The following is a 12,979-nucleotide window of genomic DNA, read 5'->3' as shown; positions in this document are numbered from 1 at the left end:
AAAAAAAATTGTTATAATTAATAAATTTGGCATGTTTTACACTATCAATATAATTATTTTCGTAATAGTGAAAACTATCAATATAAAGATTTTCATGATCATTAAATACTGTCAATATACAGGTTTTTATGACGGTTAAAACTGTCGTTATTGACGGTTAAAATTATCACTGTAATAGTTTTCGCGACGATTATAACAATCGTTGTTACGATTTTTTTTACGTTCATAAATGGTCATTAAAAAAAATTGGTAACAATTATAAATTGTTGTCATTAAACTTTTCTGGATAGAACTACGGACCTTTTGATTATTTTATTGACCCATTATAAACTATCATGAAACATGTTTTTGTGACGTTTTTTAATTGTCATCAAAGATCATTTTTGACATTTTTAATTGTCATTGTTAATGTATTAATGACAGTTTTTCATTAACTCTTACGTTTTCTCTTTTCTTGATGTGCATTCAATAACTTTTAAAAGCGGTCACTAAATCAATTCGTGAAAAATTTCAACTATCATTGAAGCTCGTAGATGTAGTAGTGACTGCTTACAATGCAATGTTTGTCTTTGTAACATCTACCTAGGCAAGTTGCACCAGCATATATTTGCTAGCCTATTCGTTAGCAATATTAAAATAATGTTCATCTAAAGATTTGTGATATAAAAGCCAAAGTAAGAGACGAGTTCAATAGAGTAACAACATGCATTTGAAGAGCAAGGTAGGTCATCTAAGTAGATTTTGATTAGGTGAGAATAATCATAATGACAACAAAGAATCTATTATCAACAAGTTGACTGGGCAAAAAATAGACCATATCCTACACATTTCTATACTTTAGAATTCTTCAAAATATAATTTTCCCTCAATTATTTCCAACAATCAACGTAAACATGGCCTCTACTATAAAGAAAAAAAGGATAAATTGTTGTAGCAACCCATATGAAGTAGCATCTAAACAATGGCAGCCCTTCCTGTTTTCCTCTTTCTTTCTCTCTTTCTACGTCAATCCCTCTGCCAACAGTCGTATGTGGGAAACGAGACCAATTGCTCTAACAATACCACTTCAACACCAAAAGGGTACGTTTGCATTGATTCAATATACTCATGTTCTTCCTCTTATTTGACCTTCAGATCCAAGCCGCCCTACGATACACAATCCACGATAAGCGATCTCTTCGCAGGTTATGTCTACAAAACAACATTAAACAACGGTAGTTTGTTTGCTACTAGTATTTCATGCTCATGTGTGCGACGTTCCTATCGGACCATCTCCTACTACACAATTAAGCGCGGTGATAGTTATGAGAAAATAGCATACGATATCTACCAAGGTTTAGTGAGCTGCTCTGCACTGAAAAGCCAAAATCAGCAGGACTATGCTGTTGATAATACTTCTTCAATTGACATGATACTCCAAGTTCCGTTGCGATGTGCTTGCCCTACCAAAGCTCAAGAAGCTAACGGGGTCAAGGCCTTGTATGTGTATATGCTACAACCAGATGAGAGCATTGGATCTGTTGCAAGGGATTTTGGGGTTGAGGAACACAGCGTCTTGGAAGCAAACAAGCTTTCGAATACAAGTCGAATCTACCCATTTACGCCTATTTTAGTTCCATTGAACCAAACTGATATTTGCAGAATACACCCTGACTCATACAACCCCTACTGTAGAAACAGTCCTTCTAGTGATTTGGCCCAGCAGCTTTCGTCTATTTTCATATACTACGTCTCTATTCCAATAGGTCTATCTCTCTCTGGTGTTTAAATCTATTTTTATTATTATTTTGTTTGATTATACTAACATGATCATCCTTTTATTGGCAATGAAGGTGGTCTAATGATATTATCATGTTGTTTCTTCTGCGGATGCAAGGGAAATCAACTATTCTTGAAGAAAAGAAGACTCAAACTTTATAAGAAAAAGTTTTTCAAGCAAAATGGTGGCGTCTTAATGCAACAAAAACTACTTGAAGATAGTGAGAGAGTAAAAATATTTACACAGGAAGAACTTGAACAAGCAACAGATAACTACAACGAAAGTAGATTTCTTGGTCAAGGAGGGTATGGCACAGTTTACAAAGGAATGCTCCATGATAACACTGTTGTTGCAATCAAAAGGTCAAAGCAAATTGACACAAACTGGATCGAACAGTTCATTAATGAAGTTATTATCCTATCTCAAATTAATCACAGAAATATCGTTAGGCTTCTTGGTTGCTGTTTAGAAACCGAGTATCCTTTATTAGTTTATGAATTTGTTTCTAATGGGACGCTTTCACACCATATTCACAAGGAAAATCTTGAAGAATCACCTTCTCTTTCGTGGGAAACTCGTCTCAAAATCGCTTATGAAGTTGCGGGAGCTATATCTTACATGCATTCTGCAGCTTCAATTCCTATCTATCATAGAGATATCAAATCCTTAAACATACTTTTGGATGATAACTACAGTGTAAAAGTTTCTGATTTTGGAACATCAAGATTTGTGTCATGTGATCAATCACATTTGACTACAAAAGTATTGGGAACTTTTGGATATATAGATCCAGAATATTTCAGATCAAGTCAATACACTGAAAAGAGTGACGTATATAGTTTTGGAGTCTTGATGGTGGAACTTTTAACTGGGAAGATACCTGTTACTTTTGCAAGAGATGATGGTAGAAATTTGTTAGACTATTTCATTTCACTGGAAAAGGCTAATCAGCTTGTTGAAATTTTAGATATTATAGTAGCCGCACAAGAAAGTATGGACGTTGTTAACAGTGTTGCTACACTTGCCACAAAATGTTTAAGATCAAATGGGAAAGAAAGGCCAACAATGAAACAAGTATATTTGGAACTAGAAGGATTAAGAAAGTCTCAAGATTGTCAAGAAACAAGTGAAGAAGTTCAATCAATTGGAACTTCTTCATCATTCTCTCTAGAGGTTGGAGATGAAGACCTTACGGATGAAGAGAGATGAAGACCTTACGGATGATAGCACCATCATATCCATTGAAACTATGACGCCGATGGCTATATAGCCATTGAGTTTTATGTTTTCATGCATTATGTCTCTAAAGATTCCTCTTAACAGAAGGACTTTGATCCTTCTTTTTGTGTGTATTTCTATGTATTTTTGTGAGATTGTGTGTGGGTTTTTCATATAGAATATGTTTAGATTGATTTTGTATTCAAGTTGAGATTCTCTAAGTTTGATCAATTTTAATTCTCCTATAAAGGTATATCCGTTCTTTTTTTCTCCGGTAAGGATATATCAGTCTTCTGCTTATATTTTACAGAAAATTATATATATATATATATATATATATATTTTATCTCTGATTGAAAATTTCATTCGGTCCTTAGGTTTTAGAATATAACAATTTAATCTGTATTCTTCAGAAACTAATTCTAAATGATCCCTCATAGCAAACTACCATTAGTGTCTTCAACAGATGGAAAATTTCTAATACGCTTTTATTACTCTATTCCCACTATTCAATTTCAGTTTTAAGGAAGGAATGTATTTTACTTTTCAATTTTAGATTGTGCTACCTGTGATATTAATTCCTTTTACTAATTTAATTCCAAAGCAACTGACTTGACAAATCGATAATTAAAATTGTGAATGCATTAATTAATCATTAAATAATTATATAAATTTGTAAATGATATTTTTGTATTTTGAATTAAATGATAAAAAGAAGAAAATAATAAAGGGTAAAATGAATTGAATGTTGTGGAGTCCTTTCCATTTTGATCATCGAAGTCTGAAGATAAATATTACGGACAACGACATATCTTGATTTTTAGTTTTAAATTGTGCAAGTCTCTTATCAATTCATTGACTTTTTTAGTAATTTAATTCATATAACCTTGAGTAAGCAATCTATTTGACTAATTATTAAAACACTTATAAGTTAATGATAAAAAGAAGATGAGAAATGTTAAAATGACTTGAATTTTGTGGTATACTGAGTTTTTAATATTAAACTTTACTACTCAGTGATAGAAGTATCTCATCAATTCATTGACTTTTCTAATAATGTAACCTTGAGTAAGCAATCCACTTGACTAGCCATCAAGTATATATAGTATCATTTTTATGGTTAGCTAATTATTGAAATAATTATAAAGGTAAATAGCTATGATTTTTAAAATTTGTTAATGAAATTTTTTATTTAAATTAATTTTAATCAAATTTGTAATTACATTTTTTTTTTTACTTCTTTTTACATTTCTTGTAATGTTGCCATTATTATTTTTGGAAAAATAAAATATTAAAATAGTTTAGGCAGCATATAATTAACTTTTTAAAATTTAATAACTAATTAACTTTAGAATTGAATAACTGGTTAACTGGCAACATGAGTTTAGGTTAGCTTATTCATTCTCCGAAGGTCAAAAGGTTCAGTCTCCTATCATACATTTGATGTACTAAAAAATATACTTAGTTTAACTTAAATAGAAGAATGTGAAAATTTTATACTTTGATGTAATTGGTTGGTTTTGCTAATTGGTTTCTTGTATTTAAAGTTATCTATTAAATATATTAAAAAGGAAAGAATTGTTCAATTTGATTTGAAAAAAAAAAAATCTAAGTATAAATGTTTCTTGGTTTATGATACAATATTAATGGAGATGGATGGATGTATGGACAATAAAAACAAATGATAGATCATGAATATGTGTGATGGATGCAATAGCTTGGTGGCATTGGAATTTGAAATAATGTGCGGTGATAAGAAGGCACCGAAAATAATAAAAGCTTTTGAATTTAATTGGTAAATAAAGAAGCAAAATTAAACTTACTTGAAAGAAGAAGACAAAATTTGGAAATTGAATATTTTATTCAAAGCTTGAGCATTGTTCCCTTTTACAAACTTAAGATCACTCTTTTCTCTAACCTTGGTCTTTTTGTGCAACTACAAGCTTCCTTTGTAGTTGGGTAGGAAGCTTTAAAGTACAACACATGTAAAGTATTTGCTTTGGTGTGGTAGTGTTAGAGGTGGCAACGGGAAGAAGGCCTCTTGATGATAATGGAATTGTGGTTGTTGACTGGGTCTGGGACCTGTGGAAAAAGGGGAAACTAATTGAGGCTGCTGATTCGACGGTTGATGGGGAAGTTTGAAGGGGTGGAAATGGAAAGGATGCTGATGATGGGACTTTCTTGTGTGCACCCAGACAAAAAAGGTGAGAGGATTGTTCATGGAACTACTATACTCTTGTATACAAGTTTTTAACTTCTGACAGACTAAATTACAATACGTAGCCATTACATAAAAACAAAGTACAACACATAGAAACTAACTAAAACACATAGGACGCTCGGTGTTGAGTTATTAAGATTACATTCAATACCTTTACAAAACGAGACGCTAGGTGTCTAGCTACATATAACACCTTTACAAAAAGACAAACTTTATTTTGATAAAGCTCTTGGCAGACTTCAAGGTTGATTGAGAGTTTGTCGGTATTAGACGCTGATTCAGAGATTGATTGGAATCTTATCTTTTATTGATTTGTTTGTTGTGAGTAGATACGTCTGATGAAGTTGACAAATTCTCTTCATCTTGATTTTCTTCGTTATCATTGACTTGACTATTTCTTGATGGAGAGGAAAGTTGTTTAATTATATCAATAAACTCTTATTCTGTTGCAGCTCGCTCTATGGCTGCAATGAGTATTGACCTTTGGGTGAGGAATTATTGATTTGGCTAAATATTTTGCTTTTGATTATGTGGGTAGACAGAGAACCATTTGGCGGGAACCTCTACTGCTGGACGAGGCCACCAACCCGTGGTTTACCTATCTACAGGCCAGCTACCTGAGGGACATGTGCCCGAACTCCATCTTCCGGCTGAGCCGTCACAGGAAATGGAGGTCAGCCTACTGTGGTTGACCTCGCTGTGGATCGGAACTTCAACCTCGTCCCGGACAAATTTCCACCACTCCAAGCTCAGAAGAACGGTCTGCCACCTCGCGTTCCTCGTATTCGTAACTGGGGCAACAGGGGCGCACGTTCCGGAGCAAGTGCCGACGTTGGCGTGGATCCCACTATTGTGGCAAATGTGATTGCCGAGCTGACGGAGGTCAAGGCGCGACTGGAAGCGGTCAATAAGGGAGGTAAGATGTCAGACTCTTCCATCTCCACGGACCCTGCCAAGGGAAAAAGGTCGGCACATCCGACCAAGAGGACGGAGTATCACTTTCGACCTGGAGTGATCCGGATTGGGACGCCTTCTCTAAGACTTCAACGCTCATAATTGGGCAGTAACCCGGAGGCCCCGATGCTAGGTCACCCCCAGCAAGACGACTTGGTGGGAGATCAACGCCCGAGGGTCCAACTTCCTCGAACCTATCAGGTATCATTCAGCAATTACAACGCTTGTCAGGGCAGAGATGATGATCCACCACGACGTCGGTGGACGGCACCCGAGGGTCAAGAGTACCGGCCCAACACATAGAGAGAGAGGAGCCTGGAGGTGAATGATCGACAGAAGTCCTCCCAAAGAGACCACGACATTCGATCCGAAGTGGATCATCCTCCAGGATCAGTTTCAGAGGGAGATAGAGAACCTAAGGAAACAGTGCAGACCTTTAGATTGCGATTGAGCAGGAGGAGCCCCCTTTCTCCCAAGCGATCTTAGATGCACCCATCCCCTCGAAGTTTAAAGCTCCTACTATGAGCTCGTACGATGGGTCTGGCGATCCGGTGTCGTACGTCGAGGTGTTCGAAGCGAAAATGGATTTTTTGGCCGCAAGCGATGGTATGAAGTGCCGAGCATTTCAAATAGCGTTGGAGGGCTCGGCAAGATTGTGGTATCGGCAGCTGAAGCCGAAGTCAATTGACAGTTATCAACAGTTACAGAGGTTGTGCATCAACCAGTTCTCGGCCAGGGATTTGCTGAAGCTGCCGCCATCCCACCTCGGAACGGTGAAGCAACGCGAGTATGAGTCCCTTACAAAATACATCTCCCGGTTCATGGACGAGCATGTCAAGGTGGTGAGTTGCACCGATTACATCGCCATGATGTATTTTACAATAGGGTTCAATGACCAGAACTTGACGATCGATTTCGGGAGTCGCCCTCTGGCCTCCTTGAACGAGATGCTCGCCAGAGCTCGTCAGTATATTGATAGGTTAGGACTGTGGAAGGCCAACAGAGCCAGGCGCAGTAGCCACAACAAAGAATAAAACTCTAAGTCTTCATCTTCTAAAAAGCGGCGCGATGATGATCGAAGCTCGTCTCGACGAGCCGATGATGACAAGAATGGAGACTGACGAGACGACAAAGGCTCCTCGGATCGACGTGGACCTAGGTTCGACAAGTTTACTCCGCTGAATGCCTCAATTGTTGAGATCTAATCTACGATCGAAGATACCGACCTAGAGGCGCTATTCGCAGCACCCGTTAAGTTTCGTCGACCTTCAGGAAAACGAGACAAGTGATTTTATTGTCGATTCCACAAGGATCACGGCCACAAGACCTCCCGTTGCTTTCATCTAAAGGAGCAAGTTGAGGACATGATTCTACAGGGTTATTTGAAGAAGTATGTCAGCAACAAAGAGCGAGTAGAGCCAGAAAAGTCGATCAACGAAGAGAAGCGAGAAAGGTTGCGGTCGCCGAGACGCAAGGATGATTGTCCTCTAGTCATAAACACCATTCACGAGGCTCGAGTGAGGGCCAATCGGGGCATAAGAGGAAGGCTTTAGTTTGAGAAGCCGCATATGAGGTTTGCACCTCGTATTCCAAGGAGCCTGTGGTGCCGATCATATTTGACGAACAGGACGCCGAAGGGATACATATGCCCCCACAATGATGCTCTGGTGATTGCCCTTCTGATAAACCATGTGAAGGTCAGAAGAGTTCTCGTTGATGGTGGGGCTTCGACCAATGTGTTGTCATTCTCGACGTACTCAACTTTAGGGTGAGAGAGAAGGCATCTAAAGCCCAGCCCTACAACTCTGATCGGCTCTGCGGGGGAATCGGTCAGTGCTGAATGGTGTATCTCACTTCCTGTAACTCTTGGCGAAGGGGAGCACCAAGTGACCAAAGTCATTGAGTTCGTCGTGATAGATCGTAGCTCAGCCTACAACTCCCTACTCGGTCGGCCGTTAATTTACTACCTCAAGGCAGCCCATCTACATATCGTCAAGTTTTGAAGCATCCAACCCCGTGTTGGGTGTGTTGCCCTAAACTCGTAGTTTGTATTTTGTAAAAACAAATATCTATTTAATAAAGTTTTATTCAATAAATTTGTTGTTGAATCATAGCCTTGCATTGTCCAAAATCCAATAAACTAAACATCCAAGGTTATTTATGATGTAATCGGGACAGTATATATACTGGGTATATAGTTGATATACGGGGTATATATTTGATATACCCCTAATATATGAATGGATAATGCCCCGTGAATAACCTAAAGGGTCTATAGTATATGGATAAGGCTGGGTACCTTATCCTGGCAACACTATGGATACGACCCACTCTGTAAAGGTTACAGACGACTTGATCCAGGTCGTTCGTGTGGAGACATGCGAGTGGGGGTATCCTATACAATGAGTTTGTATAAGACTGGACCACGAAATAGGCAATCTTTAGATGTAACACCGTTAACTAATAGGTTGCTATTTCTTAGGATGACCAGGCAACTTATTCTCAATCCTGAGTGAGTTATGGACTCCTGCCCGTGAGGGCTCGTCCTTTGATCTGTATGGGTGAGAGTGGCCCGAGTCGCCGACTCAACATTCCTATCATTTTGGGGACGAGACCAAGTGGGGAGCTGGGAACATAACTTCACAAGATGAAATTCACTTCTCCCCGACTTTAGGGGAGTAGATGAGTGTTCCCTTAAATGCTGACTCCGGGACTTGAACAAGGGGCCTCACCCTCTCATTGGCCGAGAGGGACTTCCGGTTATTGGTTGGACTATAACCGAGTTGTTCATTAGAGGAGCAGTGGTGTTTAAGGAGTAAGATGTAACTCAAGGGTAAAACGGTAATTTGACCCAACTTGAGTTACGAATACTCGTGAAGGATTGACTCGTCATTAATAGTCGTATATCCATGGACACGAAAACATTCTGCAGTGAGAAGAGTGCAACTGCGGGTCTTTAGTGGAATGACCCGTAGTTAACGAATCTAGATTAACTTGGTCAATGAGTTTGACCGATTAATCTTTCATCGTTGGAGCTTCGGATCTTTACGTCCATTAGGTCCCCTTGCTATCTCATAACGGGTAAAACGAGGATCAAGTTTTTGGAAGAATTTGAATTGTTCAAATTACTTAAGGGATTATATGTATATTGATACATTATAATATATAGTTAATTATAAATTAAAACTATATATTATGAGAGATATTATTTGAATGAGATTCAAATAAAATTAATATGAATAAGATTCATATTAAAACTATAGGTTAAAAATAATGTGCATAAAATGTACATTAAAACTATAGGTTATACGAGAGAAATATTTTAGAATATGATTCTAATTTTATAATAAATAATTAAGTGTTAATTATTTATATATATATTTATTAATTATTAATTGGATTAATAATTAATTATATTAATTAATTTGATTAATTAATTATATATATATTAATTATTATATATATATTTTAATTATTATTATATATTATATATATATATTAATATTATTATTATTATTATTATTATTAATATTAACTCTCCTGCAAAATTGCAGGGGAGTGGGAGGTTTTGTGACGTGGGGAGTTACGCACGCCACCCTTCTTCTTCTCCAAGTCTTGGAGAATGAAAATGAAGGTGTTACAGAACAGAAGAAAAAAAAAACTCTCCCAGAATTTCTCTCAAATTCTCTCAATCTCTCCCTCTCTTCGATCAAGGTGCTACCACAAGCACGATCCCGAGACCCAAGACGATAGCGAGGAAGATCCGGTGGTGGTGTTCGAAGGGAATTCACTGAAGAAACGTTCTTCAAAGGTTTGAGTTTCCCCTGTATTTTTCTTCTTTAAATTTCGATTTTGTATCCCGAAAATCCGTTTCCGCTCCGGGATTCACATCCCTTCACCCCGGTCGGGATTGCTATAATCCGAGGTGAATAGAAAACCTCGAGAGAATGCTACGCAGCTACTCTGAAGGGGTCCGCTACTTGTGCAATGATCATGGAGCTTGGCGCACCAGCACCGCCATAAGGGACCGGGACGGAACTCGTCTGCGGCACTCCGATCGAAGAGTTAGAAGTTGTACCATTATTGGGAGCAGACAAGCAGGTCAGTGTTGGTAGCAAGTTGGGGGCCGAGGTGAGAAAGGAGCTCGTCAGTTTCCTGCAAGCAAATGCCGACGTGTTCATGTGATCTCATGACGACATGCCTGGTATTGACCCCAAGATCATGGTGCATAGGCTTACCATAGATCCGCCTTTTAGGCCTGTAAAGCAAAAGCATATGCCTGTCGACACTGAGCGTAGCAATGTAATTAGTGAGGAGGTTGGAAAACTTTTACGAGCTAATTTCATAAGAGAAGTTCACTACCCCGCGTGGCTTTCTAATGTTGTTTTAGTTAAAAAGTCTAACAGGAAGTGGCGCGTCTGTATTGATTTTACGAGCCTCAATAAGGCGTGTCCAAAAGATAGTTTTTCCATTCCTCGGATAAATAAGCTCGTCGACCGACAGCAGGGCATGAGCTACTTACATTTATGGATGCCTACTCTGGATATAACCAGATCAAGATGCACGTTCCAGATCAGGAGCATACCTCGTTCGTTACTGACCAAGGATTGTATTGCTACAACGTCATGCCCTTTGGTCTGAAGAACCCAGGTGCGACCTATCAATGGATGGTGAATATGATGTTCGCCAAGCAGATCGGGCGCAACATGGAGGTGTGTATGGACGACATGTTGGTAAATAGCAAGCAGACGAGCTCGCATATAGCCGACCTCGCAGAGGCATTTGGTGTGCTCAAGAAGTATCAGATGGAACTTAACCCGAGCAACTGTGCCTTTGGGGTTTCATCAGGAAAGTTCCTCAGATTTACGGTTCATGAACGTGGAATTGAAGCCAATTCGGATAAGATAAGGGCAGTCCTCGAGATGGAGGCGCCGAGAAATGTCAAGCAACTCCAGAAGTTGAACGGACGGCTCGCAGCCTTAAATCGCTTTGTGTCTCGCTCCACTGATAAGTGCCTTCCTTTCATCCAAATGTTGAGAAAGAAGGGTCGCTTCGAGTGGACTGACGAATGCCAATCCGTGTTTCAGCAATTGAAGTAGTATCTCAGCACGACTCCGCTACTGTCAAAGCCGTTACCTGGTGACATGTTGTATTTATACTTAGCTGTTTCGGAAAAGGCGGTAAGCTCGATCCTTGTGAAGGAAGAGGAGGGACAGCAAAATCCGGCTTACTATACGAGTAAGTCAATGATCGAGGCCGAGACCCGATACCCTTGTATCGAAAAATTAGCCATTGCATTGGTAACATCGGCATGCCTACTGCGACCATACTTCAAAGCCTACCAGGTAGTTCTAACGAACTTCCCGCTAAGGCAGGTCTTCCACAAGCCTGAAACGTCAGGTCGCCTGATGAAATGGACCCTAGAGCTCAGCAAAATGATATCAGTTTCGAGCCCAAGACGGCGATGAAAGGTCAGGTAGCGGACTTCATTGCCGAGCTAACCCTGGTCAGACATGGGGCTGACAATCGTGACCAGTGGACTCTGTACGTGGATGGCTCGTCCAACGAGGAGTGGGCATGTTGCTCATCGGCCCCAGAGATCTTCGGTTCGAATACGTACTCTGGTTCAACTTCTAAGCTTCGAATAACGAAGCCGAGTACGAAGCGTTGATAGCTGGACTTAGGGTCGCCAGAGGAATGGGCATGAAGCACCCTTTAATCCTCAGCAATTCACAGCTAATTGTCAACCAAGTCACCGATGAGTATCAAGCGAAAGATGCTCGGATGGAAAAATACTTGAACAAGGCTCGAGAGCTCCTCGCCCAGTTCAGGGAATATATGATTCGACAAGTGCCACGGTCAGAGAATTCCAACGCCGACGCATTGGCGCGCTTGGCCTCGGTATATGAAACCAAGCTACCGAGAACAATACCGGTTGAAGTGCTCAACGAACCTTCCATCGATCAACCAGAGATGATGGAGGTCCAGTTAACCCAGCCCACGTGGATGGACCTCATCAAGATTTTCCTAAGTGGCATAATTCTAACAGACAAATCCAAGGCCAGGAAAATCTGACGTTAGGTAGCTCATTACATCGTGCAGGATGCAAGCTGTACAAGAGGGGATTTTCTCTACCGTTGTTGCGGTGCCTCAGTCCCAAGGAGGCGAGTTATGTCATTCGTGAAGTTCATGAGGGGGTTTGTGGAAATAACACCGGAGCTCGATCAATGGCTGAGAAGATCGTCAGGCAAGGTCACTATTGGCTGATGATGGACCGTGATACTAAGGAATTCGCAAAAACGTGTGACAGGCGCCAGCGCTTTGCGAATGTCCTACGACAACCTCTGGAGCTGCTGACGCCGATCTCGAGTCCTTGGTCGTTCGCTCAGTGGGGGATAGATCTGATCGGCCAGCTGTCGATGGCGAAATGGCAGGTAAAATACGTCGTGGTCGCGATAGACTATTTAACCAAGTGGGTAGAGACCGAACCCCTTGCGTCCATTACCGAGGAGAAAATTGTTAACTTTGTGTGGAAGAACATAGTATGTCGGTTGACATACCGTACGCAGTTATCACCAACAACGGCAAACAGTTCGACAGTGCCTGTTTCAATCAATTTTGTCAACAGCTCGACATATGACACTTTAGCTCATCGTCGGCTCATCCGAAGTTGAATGGGCAGGTGGAAACGGTTAACAATATTATCAAGCGGGGTCTCAAGACAAAGCTTGAATCCCTGAAGGGGCGATGCAAAGGACCTGCCAGAAGTGTTGTGGTCTTACCGAGCCACGCCGTGCCGATCTACGGGCGAGACACCGTACGGCCTA

At 40.1% G+C, this 12,979-nt stretch overlaps 1 protein-coding gene across 1 annotated transcript; it reads left to right on the top strand.

Moving 5' to 3' along the window:
• Positions 1–841: 841 nt before the first annotated feature.
• Positions 842–3,137, top strand: LOC111019906 (wall-associated receptor kinase-like 2). The gene is made up of 2 exons (XM_022296424.2): positions 842–1,745; positions 1,803–3,137. Exons 1-2 carry the CDS (start codon positions 962–964, stop codon positions 2,966–2,968), a joined length of 1,950 nt encoding a protein of 649 aa, XP_022152116.2. The 5' UTR covers positions 842–961; the 3' UTR covers positions 2,969–3,137.
• The last annotated feature ends 9,842 nt before the right edge of the window (positions 3,138–12,979 follow it).

This window comes from Momordica charantia (assembly GCF_013281855.1).
Source record: "Momordica charantia cultivar OHB3-1 chromosome 6 unlocalized genomic scaffold, Mcharantia_2.0 BLBB01000006.1, whole genome shotgun sequence".
NCBI lineage: Eukaryota > Viridiplantae > Streptophyta > Magnoliopsida > Cucurbitales > Cucurbitaceae > Momordica > Momordica charantia.
Note: the sequence above shows the minus strand (reverse complement) of the source record. Positions and strands in the feature narration are given on the sequence as shown.

Coding starts and splice junctions, on each gene's coding strand:
- LOC111019906 (XM_022296424.2), top strand. CDS start 962: ATGGCAGCCCTTCCTGTTTTCCTCTTTCTTTCTCTCTTTCTACGTCAA. Junction 1,746..1,802: donor CTACGTCTCTATTCCAATAG/GTCTATCTCTCT, acceptor TTTGATTATACT/AACATGATCATCCTTTTATT.